This window comes from Osmerus mordax, chromosome 3, assembly GCF_038355195.1.
Source record: "Osmerus mordax isolate fOsmMor3 chromosome 3, fOsmMor3.pri, whole genome shotgun sequence".
NCBI classification, from domain to species: Eukaryota; Metazoa; Chordata; class Actinopteri; order Osmeriformes; family Osmeridae; genus Osmerus; species Osmerus mordax.
Genome location: NC_090052.1, coordinates 2,832,832 through 2,850,371, shown reverse-complemented (window position 1 = coordinate 2,850,371; position 17,540 = coordinate 2,832,832). Strand labels below are relative to the sequence as shown.

The 17,540-nt window shown below is 46.1% G+C and overlaps 1 protein-coding gene across 1 annotated transcript in view; it reads left to right on the top strand.

Annotated features, from left to right (window-relative positions):
- LOC136938223 (myosin-3-like) overlaps positions 1 to 14,967 on the top strand; it is an 18,062-nt gene extending 3,095 nt beyond the window's left edge. Inside the window, exons 9-38 of the mRNA XM_067231513.1 lie at positions 99 to 202; positions 503 to 641; positions 746 to 864; positions 1,579 to 1,728; positions 1,937 to 2,107; positions 2,741 to 3,047; positions 3,428 to 3,495; positions 3,610 to 3,697; positions 3,898 to 4,015; positions 4,163 to 4,286; positions 4,760 to 4,896; positions 5,489 to 5,744; positions 5,941 to 6,183; positions 6,302 to 6,478; positions 6,683 to 6,828; positions 6,965 to 7,055; positions 7,168 to 7,557; positions 7,725 to 7,851; positions 8,401 to 8,519; positions 8,621 to 8,817; positions 9,506 to 9,689; positions 9,937 to 10,102; positions 10,228 to 10,352; positions 10,837 to 11,145; positions 11,400 to 11,603; positions 12,212 to 12,337; positions 12,708 to 12,878; positions 13,894 to 13,998; positions 14,286 to 14,381; positions 14,824 to 14,967. Coding sequence (XP_067087614.1) covers positions 99 to 202; positions 503 to 641; positions 746 to 864; positions 1,579 to 1,728; positions 1,937 to 2,107; positions 2,741 to 3,047; positions 3,428 to 3,495; positions 3,610 to 3,697; positions 3,898 to 4,015; positions 4,163 to 4,286; positions 4,760 to 4,896; positions 5,489 to 5,744; positions 5,941 to 6,183; positions 6,302 to 6,478; positions 6,683 to 6,828; positions 6,965 to 7,055; positions 7,168 to 7,557; positions 7,725 to 7,851; positions 8,401 to 8,519; positions 8,621 to 8,817; positions 9,506 to 9,689; positions 9,937 to 10,102; positions 10,228 to 10,352; positions 10,837 to 11,145; positions 11,400 to 11,603; positions 12,212 to 12,337; positions 12,708 to 12,878; positions 13,894 to 13,998; positions 14,286 to 14,381; positions 14,824 to 14,967 — 4,901 coding nt within the window. The remainder of the gene's footprint in view (positions 1 to 98; positions 203 to 502; positions 642 to 745; positions 865 to 1,578; positions 1,729 to 1,936; positions 2,108 to 2,740; positions 3,048 to 3,427; positions 3,496 to 3,609; positions 3,698 to 3,897; positions 4,016 to 4,162; positions 4,287 to 4,759; positions 4,897 to 5,488; positions 5,745 to 5,940; positions 6,184 to 6,301; positions 6,479 to 6,682; positions 6,829 to 6,964; positions 7,056 to 7,167; positions 7,558 to 7,724; positions 7,852 to 8,400; positions 8,520 to 8,620; positions 8,818 to 9,505; positions 9,690 to 9,936; positions 10,103 to 10,227; positions 10,353 to 10,836; positions 11,146 to 11,399; positions 11,604 to 12,211; positions 12,338 to 12,707; positions 12,879 to 13,893; positions 13,999 to 14,285; positions 14,382 to 14,823) is intronic.
- Positions 14,968 to 17,540: the final 2,573 nt, after the last annotated feature.

Here is a 17,540-nt window from a genome sequence, read left to right as displayed (position 1 = left end):
TCCTGCCTCGAGCTTGCACCTCGGTTATGTTGTTTTGGTCTAATGATGGCCTCATGGTGGATCCACGCATCATGACTCCATCTGTGTGTGCCTATCAGATATGCTGCTCATCACCTCCAACCCCTACGACTACCCCTTCATCAGCCAGGGAGAGCTCACCGTGCTCAGCATCAATGACAGCGAGGAGCTCATGGCCACGGACGTGAGTATGTAGCAGAGGTGGTTCGGATCCATTCTCTCGTGGTGATGGTTCTGCATGAAACTTTGATCACCCAGATGGGACTCACAGCTCACTGATTGTATCTCAGTATGGCTATCACAAGCCATGTTAGAACTTTCCCTAACATGATGTAAGCATTTCGAGGATGCCTTTATTCAAAACAGTGATCAATTAAATAAAGCTCGGATGAAAATAACGTTTTCATCCAAGCGGCCATATTCAGAAAACGCTGCACTGACGTAGAATTTGATATGTGACGGCTTCACTATCTGTCTTCCCCAGAGTGCTATAGACATCCTGGGGTTCAACGCAGAGGAGAAGCTAGGCATCTACAAGCTGACCGGTGCAGTGATGCATCATGGGAACATGAAGTTCAAGCAGAAGCAGCGAGAGGAGCAGGCAGAGCCTGACGGCACTGAGGGTGATTGTTCTGAACTGCCCCGGTTCCATTAGGACCTTTTACGATCTCTAAAATGTGACTCGATCCGTGACAATGACCTGTTTGGTGGCGTATCTATCCTCCAGTGGCAGACAAGGTGGCCTACCTTATGGGTCTGAACTCAGCAGACCTTCTCAAAGCTCTCTGCTACCCCAGGGTGAAGGTGGGGAATGAGTACGTCACCAAGGGCCAGACAGTCCAACAGGTGCTCTACCTACTCTACCACTGTAACACACCTGTTATTCTACCACTGTAACACACCTGTTATTCTACCACTGTAACACACGTTACTCTACCTCTGTAACACACCTGTTATTCTACCTCTGTAACACACCTGTTATTCTACCACTGTAACACACCTGTTATTCTACCACTGTAACACACCTGTTATTCTACCACTGTAACACACCTGTTATTCTACCACTGTAACACACGTTACTCTACCTCTGTAACACACCTGTTATTCTACCTCTGTAACACACCTGTTATTCTACCACTGTAACACACCTGTTATTCTACCACTGTAACACACCTGTTATTCTACCACTGTAACACACCTGTTATTCTACCACTGTAACACACGTTACTCTACCTCTGTAACACACCTGTTATTCTACCACTGTAAAACACCTGTTATTCTACCACTGTAACACACGTTACTCTACCACTGTAACACACCTGTTATTCTACCACTGTAACACACGTTACTCTACCTCTGTAACACACACGTTATTCCAACATGAGTTGGACCATCAGCCTCTCGATCTCTCGATAACCCCAAAGTCAAATAAATACAATATAAATACACATCACTACACACAATACAATATATGGATCACATGAATCCATTACAGAATGAAGTAACTGGGGTTGATTTATCCCACATTAGACAAGTGTGCTTAAATCCTCCCTCCTGCAGGTGAATAACTCAGTGGGTGCACTGTCCAAGGCAGTGTATGAGAAGCTGTTCATGTGGATGGTGATCAGGATTAACCAGCAGCTGGACACCAAACTGCCCCGGCAACACTTCATTGGAGTCCTGGACATCGCAGGGTTTGAGATCTTTGAGGTGAGTAATACAAAACAGTTTTGTAGCGAAGGGGTGTAATGTATGAACAATGTAGTAGTAAAGGCACAATTGAAATGGTCAGAAGTTCATTTTAAATGAATCCCTTAGTAGAACAATGAAAACTATTAGTAGTACAATTTAAATGATTGGTAGTAGTCCAAGGTGCCGCGTCTAATGTGTTATCTGATGGTTTTATTTCATTCAACAGATGAACAGTCTGGAGCAACTCTGCATCAACTTCACTAATGAGAAGCTGCAGCAGTTCTTCAACCATCACATGTTTGTCCTGGAGCAAGAGGAGTACAAGAAGGAGGGCATCGAGTGGGAGTTCATTGACTTTGGCATGGACTTGGCTGCCTGCATTGAGCTGATTGAGAAGGTAGTGCACACCAGAAAACACTTAGTTGCTCCATATTAGTAGAAACACTTAGTTACTCCATATTAGTAGAAACACTTAGTTACTCCATATTAGTAGAAACACTTAGTTACTCCATATTCGTAGAAACACTTAGTTACTCCATATTAGTAGAAACACTTAGTTGCTCCATATTAGTAGAAACACTTAGTTACTCCATATTCGTAGAAACACTTAGTTACTCCATATTAGTAGAAACACTTAGTTGCTCCATATTAGTAGAAACACTTAGTTACTCCATATTCGTAGAAACACTTAGTTGCTCCATATTAGTAGAAACACTTAGTTACTCCATATTCGTAGAAACACTTAGTTACTCCATATTCCTAGAAACACTTAGTTACTCCATATTAGTAGAAACACTTAGTTACTCCATATTCGTAGAAACACTTAGTTGCTCCATATTAGTAGAAACACTTAGTTACTCCATATTCGTAGAAACACTTAGTTACTCCATATTAGTATTACAAAGTAACGCTTCAAAGATTCCAAGTGCACAGAGACGACAAATGTAATCATACAAGATAAAACCGGACATCGTTTCTATAGTGATACAATGCACAAAATGTAAATGATGAACCTTCCTTGACCCCTCAGCAAATGGGCATCTTCTCCATCCTGGAGGAGGAGTGTATGTTCCCTAAGGCCACAGACACGTCCTTCAAGAACAAGCTCTACGACCAGCACCTGGGGAAGAACAGTAATTTCCAGAGGCCCAAGCCTGCCAAAGGCAAGGCGGAGGCCCACTTCTCCCTGGTGCATTACGCCGGCACTGTGGACTACAACATCGGCGGCTGGCTGGAGAAGAACAAGGACCCTCTGAACGACACGGTGGTGCAGCTGTACCAGAAGGCTGCTCTCAGGCTGCTGGTACAGCTGTTTGCCACATACTCCTTAGCTGATGGTGGGTCTGTGATAATGCTGATGGTGGGTCTGTGATAATGCTGATGGTGGGTCTGTGATCATGCTGATGGTGGGTCTGTGATAATGCTGATGGTGGGTCTGTGATCATGCTGATGGTGGGTCTGTGATCATGCTGATGGTGGGTCTGTGATAATGCTGATGGTGGGTCTGTGATCATGCTGATGGTGGGTCTGTGATCATGCTGATGGTGGGTCTGTGATCATGCTGATGGTGGGTCTGTGATCATGCTGATGGTGGGTCTGTGATCATGCTGATGGTGGGTCTGTGATCATCACGTTGCTTATGATGGTGTACTAATGCTTAGGATTGAACTGTTGGCCTTCATCCGTCTAGTTGTCTCTGTCTTTCTCTCCACTGTAGCTGACACAAACAAGAAGGGAGCCAAGAAGAAAGGGTCGTCTTTCCAGACCGTCTCTGCTCTCTTCAGGGTAAAACAAACCTCTCATTTAAACCCATGTCAGAGCCAGATGGAGACCAGGCAGCCTGTTTGATGAGCTTACTACATTGAGCTTTCTCTCCACTTGTTCCTCGCCCTCCCTTAGGAAAACCTCAACAAACTGATGGCGAACCTGAGGTCCACTCACCCCCACTTTGTCAGGTGCATCATCCCCAACGAGACCAAGACACCTGGTGAGGGTTGCAGGTCGGATTCCTAAGCCTTTATTAAAGACGTGAGGTTGTGGGACGTAGCAGAGGTGGTTTGGTTGGGTACCCCCTCAGAGATAGCCCACACGTTACAGCCCTCTCATTCTAGTTGAGTTAGGTCTCTACATGGGAGAGACCCGGGTTCGATGCCCTGTGTTGATATTGACGTGTATTGGCCCGTGCAGGAGTTATGGACCACCACCTGGTTCTGCACCAGCTGAGGTGTAACGGGGTGCTGGAGGGCATCAGGATCTGCAGGAAGGGCTTCCCCAGCAGGGTCCTGTACGGAGACTTCAAGCAGAGGTCATTCTAAAATACAACATTGTTTTGTATCTGGGATCAAACCTCAGTCATTTTCATGTCGTTCTCAAAGACAGCAGACCTCACTTGTTACCAAGGGGCCTCTATAAACACAATGTCTTGGTGGAATGTGGACGGTTCCTGTGGCAGGTACAGGATCCTGAATGCCAGTGCGATCCCTGAGGGCCAGTTCATAGACAGCAAGAAGGCGTCGGAGAAACTCCTGTCCTCCATCGAAGTGGACCACGCTCAGTACAAGTTTGGGTACACCAAGGTATCGTCAGTTCTCACACTGGAGCAATACTAGATACGTTTAAAAGCCGATGCGAGCAAGGTACACTGAATATACTATATCATTTTATCGTTAATATATTTCGTTTTTCTACAATTACCACATTTTCATTCAACAACATGCAACATATTCAAACCATCAAATCATTCTAAATGGATTTGAACAGTTTAGGAACAATTTAAATTTAAAACTTTTACTTTGAAACATTTGCCATAGAATCAAAGTATATCAATCCAATGATTCATATGTTTTGTAGTAAACTGTGAGTTCTCATGTTTGTGAAATTGATCGAGCATATTATAAAATATTATTTTCATCTGATGACTCACATTTGAGACAGCAAGATCAACAAAATGTTCAGACCCACTTTCTTTAAAAAATGCTTTTAGAGTGCATGCTTCTGGTTCTGCAGGTGTTTACATATCCTTTAAAGGTGTATGTTCCTGGTTCCGCAGGTGTTCTTCAAAGCAGGTCTGCTGGGCCTGCTGGAGGAGATGAGGGACGAACGTCTGGCCGTCCTCATGACCCGTATCCAGGCGGTATCCAGGGGCTTTGTCGCCAGGCAGAAGTTCAAGGAGATGTCCCAGAAACGGTAGAAACGTAAACACTTGTTTCCTGAAGTAAAAGTGACGTTCCGACCGTCACTTTTACTTCCGACCGTGAATCTGAGTCCCTGCATGAAAAACACGGTCGCTAACTCACCAAGCTAAACGGTGTACCAGTGCCTGGTGAACAAGTGCATGTGTGCTGTATACAAAGATCATCTTCAAATGCTAAAACCACCTACATACATCCAGAAGTGTATGTTTGCATGTAGGGGCATCCGTCTGTGGTCCTGAAGGCGTCTGCCTTTACTGGCTCCAGGGTTGTCATACAACGTACATTCTTATTTATTTATATTTTATTTTTTATTTATTTAGTCATTTTAGCAGACGCTCTTATCCAGAACGACTTACAGTAAGTACAGGGACATTCCCCCGAGGCAAGTAGGGTGAAGTGCCTTGCCCAAGGACACAACGTCAGTTTGCATGACCGGGAATCAAACTGGCAACCTTCGGATTACTAGCCCGATTCCCTCACCGCTCAGCCATCTGACTCCCACATTCACTTGTCAGGCTGGGATAAAAGGTGTGTGCCAAGGGGAATCCATTCCATCACACCATTGTCTCTCTGCGTTTCCACAGGGAATCCATCTTCATCATCCAGTACAACATCCGCTCCTTCATGAATGTGAAGAACTGGCCGTGGATGAGGCTGTTCTTCAAGATCAAGCCTCTGCTCCGAAGCGCTGAGGCAGAGAAGGAGATGCAGACCATAAAGGAGGAGTTCACTCGCCTCAAAGACGAGTTCGCCAAGTCGGAGTCCCGGAGGAAAGAGCTGGCGGAGAAGATGGTGGCCCTGTTTCAGGAGAAGAACGACCTCTTCCTCCAGATTCAGGCAGTAGGTCATCTGGCAATGTAACAGATGCAGTTTGTAAAACTGGCCCCAAAAGTTGACCTGCTGCACTTACTAATTTACATGAACGTTGTGTTTGAGCTCAACGTCGTTCAGTTCTGTTGACGTTCAAACAGCTATGGCGTACAGGTGGCCCCGGTTGTTTCCTGTTTCCTGATGACCCTGGCTTCTGTGTGAGCAGGAGAGAGAGAACCTGTCTGATGCCGAGGAGAGGTGTGAGGGCTTGATCAAGAGCAAGATCCACCTGGAGGCCAAGGTGAAGGAGCTCTCGGAGAGGGTGGAGGAGGAGGAGGAGGTCAACGCCGAGCTCACCGCCAAGAAGAGGAAGCTGGAGGACGAGGGCTCGGACCTCAAACGAGACATAGACGACCTGGAGCTCACCATCGCCAAGGTGGAGAAGGAGAAATACGCCACCGAGAACAAGGTTGGAGACACGCATCGATGCACACACAGCACACTGCACGTACTGTAGCTATAAAACATGGTAAACCTCATAAAAAACACAATTCATTGATGTTTTGGGGGGAAAAACGTCCACTCAGGTGAAGAATCTGATCGAGGAGCTGACGAGCCTTGAGGAGAATCTGATGAAGTCTTCGAAGGAGATCAAAGCCTTGCAGGAGGTGCACCAACAGACTCTAGATGACCTTCAGGCAGAGGAGGACAAAGTCAACACTCTGACCAAGACCAAAGTCAAACTGGAGCAACAAGTGGATGATGTAAGTGTAGCAGAGGTGGTTTGGAGACACACCTGCAACCCTAACCCTGTGCATCCCTGTAAAGGACTTAATCCCACGTCTCCACTGTCTTGTTGTTGATGTTCATACATAGACGACTCCATGTCGGCACGCCATCTTGTCGTTTTTGCTAAACGCCTTTTTTGCGTTCGTGTCGTATTTACTGTGGGTCCGTTGTCGGCCCAGCTGGAAGCTTCTCTGGAGCAAGAGAAGAAGGTACGAGCAGATCTCGAGCGATCCAAGAGGAAGCTGGAGGGAGACCTCAAACTGTCCCAGGAAAACGTCATGGACCTGGAGAACGAGAGACAACGGATGGACGAAAGACTCAAAAAGTAGTCACTGGTCCATACACTGTAGCAGCTTCAATATTCCAACACATACTAAAGTTTGTTTTATTGTCATGCTAGGGAGAGGGAAACCGCACCCTATCATAGCAAGATTTCTCAAATGTAAACATATTTCTTTCAGGAAGGACTTTGAGCTATGCCACCTGCAAAGTAAAATTGAGGATGAGCAAATTCTAAGCACTCAGCTTCAAAAGAAAATAAAGGAGCTTCAGGTATTTGAGTTATGCATGTACTCCATATCTATCATGCCGAAGTGTAACTATGATCTGAAATCAAAGTGTGATACAACTCATGATCCTCATGATGTACCATGATGTCTGCTAGTCTCGTATCGAAGAGCTGGAGGAGGAGATTGAGGCAGAGCGGTCCGGTCGGGCCAAGGTGGAGAAGCAGAGGTCGGATCTCTCCAGAGAACTTGAGGAGATCAGCGAGAGGCTGGAGGAGGCCGGAGGAGCCACCGCCGCTCAGATCGAGATGAACAAGAAGCGGGATTCTGAGTTCCAGAGGCTGCGCCGAGACCTGGAGGAGTCCACGCTGCTGCACGAGTCCATCGCCGCCGCTCTCCGCAAGAAGCAGGCAGACAGCGTGGCGGAGCTGGGGGAGCAGGTCGACAACCTCCAGAGAGTCAAGCAGAAGCTGGAGGAGGAGAAGAGTGAATACAAGATGGAGGTTGATGACTTGGCCAGCAACACAGAGAGCATCCTCAAAAGCAAGGTACAGGAACGTCCACTCCAACTCTGTTAGCTATTTGGTCCACCGACTGTTACTTACCTTAGCTTTAATCTTTCAGAAATTTTCAATATCTTAGGCAAACGTCTGAAAAAACACCTCAGAGAAAATTGAGAGTTCAAATCAATGTTGGTTTGCCTGTGTTACCTCAGGCTAACCTTGAGAAGCAGTGCAGGAGTCTAGAGGAGCAGAGCAGTGAGTTCAAGACCAAGGCCGAGGAGGCCCAGAGGTCCCTGAGTGACTACACCACCCTCAACGCTCGCCTGCAGACCGAAAACGGTACGACCCCACACCTTACATCCTAATATCTACCTACTTTCCTACATTGATTTTCCGAATAAATGCATGATGATCCGTTGAAACAGCGAGCGGAGACAGAAGACTTTTTAAGATTCATCCCTTTGATTCATCACACATTAGAGTTTGTTGAATTTACATTTACATTTAGTCATTTAGCAGACGCTCTTATCCAGAGCGACTTACAGTAAGTACAGGGACATTCCCCCCGAGGCAAGTAGGGTGAAGTGCCTTGCCCAAGGACACAACGTCAGTTGGCATGACCGGGAATCGAACTAGCAACCTTCAGATTACTAGCCCGATTCCCTCACCGCTCAGCCACCTGACTCCCTGACTCCCTGACTGAATTGGAGAACCTTTGTTCATGAATGTTTCGTGCTGTAACGTTTCGATGGTGACATAACGAGGTGCTTTCCTGAAGCCTCTTCCTTAGCTTTGGCTTAGTTTAGCGAGTTTTCAGGTTTTCTACGGAGAAGAACATGGTTTTATCACCACATCGGTCCCATTATCGTCCATTGGCTCTCCGAGCAGGTGAGCTGGCACGTCAGTTGGAGGAGAGGGAGGCCTCTGTCACCCAGCTGAGCAGAGTAAAATCAGTCGGCAGTCAGCAAATCGAAGAGCTGAAGAGTCTTCTGGAAGAGGAAGTCAAGGTTTGACCGACACCAATAGATAGACCTCAAAGTTTCAGCACACTGTCCCCCATTTTCGATTTACCTTTCGACGTCATCTCAACCTACTGTGCTCTCCTTAGGCCAAGAACGCCCTGGCGCACAGCTTCCAGTCGTCCCGCCACGACTGTGACCTGCTGAGGGAGCAGTACGAGGAGGAGCAGGAGGCCAAGGCTGAGCTGCAGCGCGGCATGTCCAAGGCTAACTCTGAGGCGGCCCAGTGGAGGACCAAGTACGAGACGGACGCCATCCAGAGGACCGAGGAGCTGGAGGAGGCCAAGTAAGGACCCGCGCAACGCACCAAGACAGACTATACAACACAAAAGTATCCACGTCAACTGATGTCCGTGTATCGTCATGTATTCATTTTTTGAATGTCATTTATGTGTTCATTTAGTGGGTGATTTTAGCCAAAGGGATGCATGGGGGGAGACCTGGGATCTCCAGAAATGGTTCAGTGATATTTGGCTTTAGCTCAGCGAGTGCTAGAAAGCCATGTTCAAATGCCATTTTGTTCCACAGACAACAGCTATGTTTAAATGTCATTTTGTTCCACTGCTTTTCCTAGATATTTCTATACCTATATGTTTAATATTGTGTACATCTTATTGTGTGTGGTACCTTGTGTTCTCACTTTGCACCTACATTTACATTTAGTCATTTAGCAGACGCTCTTATCCAGAGCGACTTACAGTAAGTACAGGGACATTCCCCCGAGGCAAGTAGGGTGAAGTGTCTTGCCCAAGGACACAGCGTCAGTTGGCATGACCGGGAATCGAACTGGCAACCTTTGGATTACTAGCCCGATTCTCTCACCGCTCAGCCACCTGACTCCCGTTACCTATGTATCATAATTTATTCCGTAACTGAGCACAGAATTACCTGAACACTTGAATTTCCATATATAGAAGTGAGTTGAAGAGAATATTAGTAAACACCACTGAGGGCTGGCTGGTTGTGTCCCTCAGGAAGAGGCTGGCCCAGCGTCTGCAGGACGCGGAGGAGCAGACGGAGGCGGTGAACTCCAAGTGCTCGTCTCTGGAGAAGACAAAGCAGCGGCTGCAGGCCGAGGTGGAGGACCTGATGGTGGAGATAGAGAGGTCGAACTCTGCCAACGCCACGCTGGACAAGAAGCAGAGGAACTTTGACATGGTGGATACGTGATATTCGGATGAGTGGTGAGAATGGTGTCGGGTGAATGCTGCGTAAGGACAAACCGGCTGCAGGGTGTCCTGATAATAATGTTTCATGCTATACGTGAGAGGTCAACGGTGACAACACTGGCTGCGATGCGTTGTCGATTGAGTTGGGTTGGTGAGGTAACACACAAATACAAACATTTGAACTCACACACTTCTTAACTCTCATATTCACCGACTGGATTTTGCTCCTCTGTCAGGTTCTGTCAGAGTGGAAGCAGAAGTTTGAGGAGAGCCAGTCTGAGCTGGAGGTCTCTCAGAGAGAGGCTCGTTCTCTCAGCACCGAGCTCTTCAAACTGAAGAACTCCTACGAGGAGGCCCTGGACCAACTGGAGAATATGAAGAGAGAGAACAAGAACCTTCAACGTAGGAACCTCACTTCCTCCAGAAACAACAAACGGGTGTTATTTATTGTTTTATGTTTTTCAAATGGATGAATATTGTGCTGATATGATTCAAACCGTAACTGTATTTGACACATTGTTCTGTAGAAGAGGTCGCGGAGATTGTGGATCAAATGGGACAGTCTGTGAAGACCATCCATGAGCTGGAGAAGGCTGCCAAACAAGCCGATCAAGACAAGATGGATACCCAGACTGCTCTGGAGGAGGCTGAGGTTAGCTTATCTTACCTTAGCTTCACATACCTTGGCTCTGGAGGAGGTCAAGGTTAGCTTAGCTTAGCTTCACATACCCTGGCTCTGGAGGAGGTCAAGGTTAGCTTAGCTTAGCTTCACATACCCTGGCTCTGGAGGAGGTCAAGGTTAGCTTAGCTTAGCTTCACATACCTTGGCTCTGGAGGAGATCAAGGTTAGCTTAGCTTAGCTTACCCATAATACCCTCAATACAGAACATGTATTCCACGATGCTACGCTGAACTATTTTTGGGCAATTATTTATTAACTATACATGACTGTACTTGGTTCGGTGTGCATGTTCTCCTTATAAGCAGCCCTGCTTGAAAAAGACGTAACCTTCTTTTAAGTACGTTTTTTGGTTTGAACGGAAGATGCACGGGCACGGCTCGGATAAGCGCTCGATCCTCGAAAGGTTGAGGGTGTAAAAGCACGGTCCAACAAAGCTGTTTCCTGTCCTCTTCAGTCCTCTCTGGAACACGAAGAGGCCAAGATGCTGCACCTGCAGCTGGAGCTGAACCAGGTGAAGTCTGAGGAGGACAGGAAGATCACAGAGAAGGACGAGGAGGTGGACCTGCTGAAGAGGAACCACCAGAGGATAGCGGACACGCTGCAGAGTGCCCTGGACGCCGAGACTCGTAGCCGCAACGACTCGGTCCGGGTGAAAAAGAAGATGGAGGCCGACCTGAACGAGATGGAGATCCAGCTCGGACATGCTAACAGGCAGGCTGCTGAGGCGTACAAGCAGCTCCGGAACCTGCAGGGACAGCACAAGGTCAGGCCTGGTTCTCCTGCAACCCTCCTCTCACATCACATACCTACAGGATACACAAAACTGTTATTTGACCAGTTTTGTGTATCCAGTACATCAGTTTTGATCTCCTATCTCTGTTATGTCCTCGCATGAAAATAAATGAAAATAACCGCCCCAACTCTATCTCTGGCGATCCACAAGCTGCTCAGGAGTCAAGTCGACATGTTCTGGAACCTTCTTGTTTTCTCTGCGTCCGTCTCCGATGCTTCCCCCAGGACTCTCAGGTGCAGCTGGACGAGGCCCTGCACGGCCAAGAGGAGCTGAAGGAGCAGCTGTCCATGGTGGAGCGCAGGAACGTCCTGGTGACGGCCGAGCTGGAGGAGGTGAGGGCGGCTCTGGAGCAAGCAGAGAGGTGCCGCAAGCTGGCAGAGCAGGAGCTGGTGGACGCCAGTGAGAAGATGCAGCTGCTGCATGCCCAGGTACTGCAGAACACCTGCCGGGCAATCTCCGCACTCAGGAAACAGCATGGCTTAGCTCATGCTGTGACGTGTCTGTCCTCCATCCATTCTAGCTCCTCTAGCAGCCTTTTGCAGCTGCAAAATACACCGTTTGCCACTCTTAAATTGATGTTTCACTCATTAGATTAGTTTGTATGTTTCTTTGTTTGAAATTGGGAATTCAGGGAAATGCTGCTGCAGGCTGTTGAATTAAGTTCTCTATAAAAGGATTTCAAAGTAGTTATTGAGTAGCTACCTTAACTTCATTATGGTATCATGGATAATAACATTACTTAAAGGTTAATACATGTTAATATGCTTTTAGAGGTACAGGCTAGAGGCTGTGACACTGGGACAAGGATGGACTCCATAACCCCATTACTTTGAATGATCAGTTAGGAGTCTCACACTTAGGAGATCACATTTTGGTGTCTTTGTTACAAGTGTAATTTCTGACAATAAATGTTAGAAGAAACGGACAATGTAACAACAGCAGGTTCTATCTAATCAAACACCTTTGGTGCATGTTCAGTTTGTCAAACATACTCTGTATCCTAGAGAGTTAATTGTTACTTTTCTCCATCCAACAGAACAGCAGTCTGGTCAGCACCAAGAAGAAGATGGAGGCTGATGTCTCACAACTCCAGACAGAGGTGGAGGACTTTGTCCAGGAGGCCAGAAATGCAGACGAGAAAGCCAAGAAGGCCATGATGGACGTACGTTTGTAACCGTGGAAACTGAGGACCGTGGAGATGAGTCTCCACGATAGGGAGTCAGGTGGCTGAGCAGTTAGGGAATCGGGCTAGTAATCAGAAGGTTGCTGGTTCGATTCCCAGGCTGTGCTAAATGACGTTGTGTCCTTGGGCAAGGCACTTCACCCTACTTGCCTCGGGGGAATGTCCCTGTACTTACTGTAAGTCGCTCTGGATAAGAGCGTCTGCGAAATGACTAAATGTAATGTAAATGTAATGAGTCTAAAACAGGGCTCTCCTCTAGGTTTACACCTCAACCATGTTACTGCAGAGATACAGGGTTTAACAGCTGCGCTATGATCCCCCTGATGATGCTCCGCCCCGGTGTCACTAGGCGGCCATGATGGCAGAGGAGCTGAAGAAGGAGCAGGACACAAGCGCTCACCTGGAGAGGATGAAGAAGAACCTGGAGGTGACGGTGAAGGACCTGCAGCACCGTCTGGACGAGGCCGAGCAGATGGCCCTGAAGGGGGGGAAGAAGGAGCTGCAGAAGCTGGGGACCAGGGTGAGGACCAGGGAAAACCCCTCTCACGTTGAAATAATGAAGAATGTTGAAACACATACTGTACATGGGACACAGCTTGAATGACTGTAAATTAAATACATGTAACACCGTTTTAACAGCTGTAAATCTGTTTAAACAGTTGAAAGTCATCAAATGTAAACAGTTTTAATAAGAATATACTGTAAATTTGGAATATATGTCTATATATTGCAGTCAGTTATGAATAAGTAATTCATCAGAATACAATTTGTTGCATGGGATTTTATCATCTAATCAAAACACTGCATCATGTTATGACAATTTACTTTTGAAAGAGTAATTCTCTGGTGAAGAAAGCTTTTCCTGGTTCTTTTGTTGGAACTGAACCCTGACCTCCCTCAAGTTAGAGAGCTGGAGAGCGTGCTGGGAAGAGGAGGGAGAGAGTGAGAGGGGGGAGGAGGGAGACAGGGAGAAAGAGATGGAGGTGGAGGGAGAAGGGAGGGAGAGAGGAAGAAAGAGGGAGAAGGGAGGGAGAGGAGACAGGGAGAAAGAGAGGGAGGAGAAAGAGAGAGGACGAAAGAGGGAGAAGGGAGAGAGAGAGGAGAGAGGGAGGAGGAGGGAGAAGGGAGGAAGAGAGTGAGGGAGAGAGGAAGAAAGAGTGAGAAGGGAGAGATAGAGGAGACAGGGAGAAAGAGAGGGAGGATGAGAAAGAGAAGGAGGGAGGATGAGAGGGAGGAAGACGATGTGTGGCGAGAGGTGAGAAGGTGTAAAAGAGGGAAAGTGAAAGAAGGAGGAAGAGAGAGAGAGGTTGAAAAAGGCTCTTGTGTCATATGGGAGTCAGGTGGCTGAGCGGTTAGGAAATCGGGCTAGTAATCAGAAGGTTGCTGGTTCGATTCCCCGGGTGTGCAAAATGATGGTGTGTCCTTGGGAAAGGCACTTCACCCTACTTGCCTCGGGGGAATGTCCCTGTACTTACTGTAAGTCGCTCTGGATAAGAGCGTCTGCTAAATGACTAAATGTAAATGTGTTGTACCAGGTCAGGGAGCTGGAGAGTGAGCTGGAGGCGGAGCAGAAGAGAGGAGGGGAAGCCATGAAGGGGGTGAGGAGGTACGAGAGGAAGATCAAAGAGCTCTCCTATCAGGTAGGACACACATCGGTCTCTGGATCCTGATTCTATTTCCTTATATTACATTTAATTACATTGATACCGTTATGTACATGTTGACACTTTTGACAACTGAAAACTTATACTTTATGACAAAGTGATTCTGTACAAAACCGGTAAAGAATCACGAGATTTCATTTATATTTTTGACTGATTGACCTGCTTGCTTTCTTGATTAATCAATGAATTAATGTCATTAATGTATTGGCCGATTGATTGTCTGATCGAGGAACTGAGAGTAATGAGCAGGACCGTGTTTGCAGGGCGAGGAGGAGAGGAAGAACGTGGCCAGACTGCAGGACCTGGTCAACAAGCTGCAGCTGAAGGTCAAAGGCTACAAGAGACAAGCAGAGGAGGCTGTGAGTAACACCATCTAATGATTGGTTATTATTCCCTCACTTTGAACTAATGACACCTGGGTGCCAATTCTTGGGGTATCGTTAAGTGTGAAGTCTGCTCCTTCTGCAGCCCACTGTGTTCTGATGACAGCCACAGTTCTATGATGTAGGGTCCACCTGTCTATAATAACATAAATACATGAACACACATTGGCTGCATGTTATCTTTGTTTTTCTCTGTTCACTATAAACACCGTCCTGTGACCTTCAAGCCTCAGCGAGACTTTGCTAGTATACTGCTGTGTCTGAACTGATGATTTTGACGTTGAGTTGTTTGTTAAACCCTCCAATTTGCGGATTGCTTAATACTTAAAACTCAAATTGAACTTGTCTTCATCAGGATCATCTATTGACTGTCCAAATGATGTGTGACCAACCCGTCTTGTTGGTGTGTGTTCCTCAGGGGGAACAGGCTAACGCCCACCTGGCCAGGTTCCGGAAGGTTCAGCACGAGCTGGAGCAGGCGGAGGAGCGGGCGGACATCGCTGAGTCCCAGGTCAACAAGATGAGAGCCAGGAGTCGAGATGGAGGCAAGGGAGGGGAATAGAGTGCTGCCACAACGCGGTGTGGTGAGAACAGAACACCGTCGTCACCGCCCTATCACTGTTAGAGACCCCAGACTGCCGTGAATTTTGTTTTTCCAACCCGAGACCCCTTTGAAACAAATAATTATTTCAATGTTTTTTCTGTTTTTTTTCTCCCTGGTTAAATAAACGCTGAATAAATCACCAGACAGGGCTGCCTTGAGATAGAAACATCAGTTTGTTGGTTAACATGTTTGGATGTCTGCACTCACGTTACTGTTTTGGTCGTGTTGACATTGATAAGGGGGAAACACTGAAATACGAAATCCAGTTGAATGTTACTAAGACAAATAAATCTGTAGTGAGAAACTATGAAACTTGGTATTCCTGTTAGTATGTGTGGTGTCATAGCTTCTCTTGTAAAATCATGTTAAATATGAAGTCAACAGACACTAAACTAGAAACATGTAGCATTTGACATTTATTATCTCAAATAAATGACTGATCTTCTCTTGAAAATGTATTATTTGATCATTACTACGAAGACAGTTCTGTTTTCTTTGTTCACCACAAGGTAGGGCGCAGAAGCAAAGTGCAGCACAGGTGTATCACCAAGGTCAAAGTTCAAATAAATGAACTTTGATTACATAGCTCACTGGCAGCATTTTTGCGTTGACCCATTTAATCTTCGACTGCTGAAGTAAATGGGACTTGTTAAACATGTTTTTTTATTCACCAGCCTACAATTTACCATGTTAAAGTCATTAAGTTATTTAGAGATTTGATGGCCTTTGTCAATGCCAAAATACCCCCAAAACCTCAACAATCAACAGAAGAAAATTCATTTGTAGTTCCAAACATATTTAGGGTGTTTTTACTTTTTGTCTCTCCAACAATGCTATTCCTCTCTCCCACACAGTGGCCGTGACAATTATGCAAATTAGGCGATGACGTCATTTAGCAACTTTTAGGACAGCCAATTCATAGGCTTGCCCCAATTGGCATTCCATGATAAAGCTATGAACATTTATATTGTGCATAATCCCTCCCCATAAAGTGGGGATAGCTTGAAGGCTTTCTGGAGTACGGATGCTTATCAATGCTGTGGCTGGATGGGTGAAAGAAATCCGATATTCTGGCTATCTTCAGAAGGCTTGTATCTACAAAAAGCGGTCCTCCCTTACTTTTTTGGTGTAGAAATAGTGAAATATAACATTGTGAACACACTGCCAGTGAGCGACCCGAGTCTGACTCTGAGGCTAATGTCAAAACAAGTGTAACGGGGGACCAAGACATGGCTGCCGCCTAAGACTATGCGGGCGACGCATTCTCACTCAAATTTCAAGACTTCATGACACAAATCAAAATTCTGATGCGACAGATCAATGGGGAATCGCTTTCTCTCAAAGGCTGTCCTCCTCGACCTTTTTGGTCTTTTTAAATCAAACTATTTATATTATCCATGTAATCCTCTAGCCGTTATAAAGGTCTCGTGGGAATTTTCTTTACTCAACGGTGTCCTGAGGGCAGAAATGTTTGTGATTGGTTTAATCTGACAACCAATCGCAAGAGAGGAGAGAATTGCAGAGGCTTGGCCACCATTTTTATTCTCAATAGTGATGGGAAGTTCGGATCATTTTACTGATTCGGTTCTTTGAATCTCGTTCAGTAAAATGAACTAATCTTTTTTCGAGTCATTCGTTCATTTCAAAGGGAGGGGGGGGCTATCCGTCCACTGCAAACACGTATCATATTCTCATGTAGGTTAGTGCATGACATGTGCACCAGCAGATACTATTTTAAAAGAAATTCCTGCATTAAATAATGTATCATCACAGTTTGTATGATTTGGTCATTTATTATCACACTAGCATTTAATTATCACGGCAAACAATTACACTGCACTAAACTGTAAGTGTAAATGTAAAGTGAAAATAACAAAACCAGTCAGTATGATGACTTGAGCGAATATCATTCACGTCTTACTAAAACAGCGGCCACGCGAAAGGGAATGAGGAAATAGTTTCCTCTACTAAAAAATACAATGGGGGTCACGTGAAAAAAGGATCCAAAGACTCGTAGACAGACCGAGTCGGGAAATGAACGAATCGTTCGTTTCCTCTAGCTACCACTACAGAGCCTATGCAGGTCACGTGAAAAATGATCCAAATACTCATACCCGAAGACCGAGTCTGGAAATTAACGAATCATTTATGTTTACTTGGACGAGCATATGCAACAGTCCAGATGCGCGGCCACGAGAAAATGAATGAATCACTCTTTGAGAGGACTCGTTACTCTCGAGTCCTTGTAAGGATTCGTTCAAAATGAACGAATCGTTCACGAACGCCACATCACTAGTGGCTTCAGCTGGCATCGGATCGGGAGGGAGAAAGTGATCCAGCCAAGAGCATAATGTATTGCACTGATTGTAGGACGTAGCTCTACGGGAGTGAAAAGGTTAAGAGGGTCTCTCTTGTAGTTGGGACAAGCAATTTAAAAGTGGAAACAATAAAGCACCATGACATTTCCGTTGGCCATGTCAAAAGCATTGCGACGAAACAGACGAAGACGGCTGGTTCGCTACAATTATATG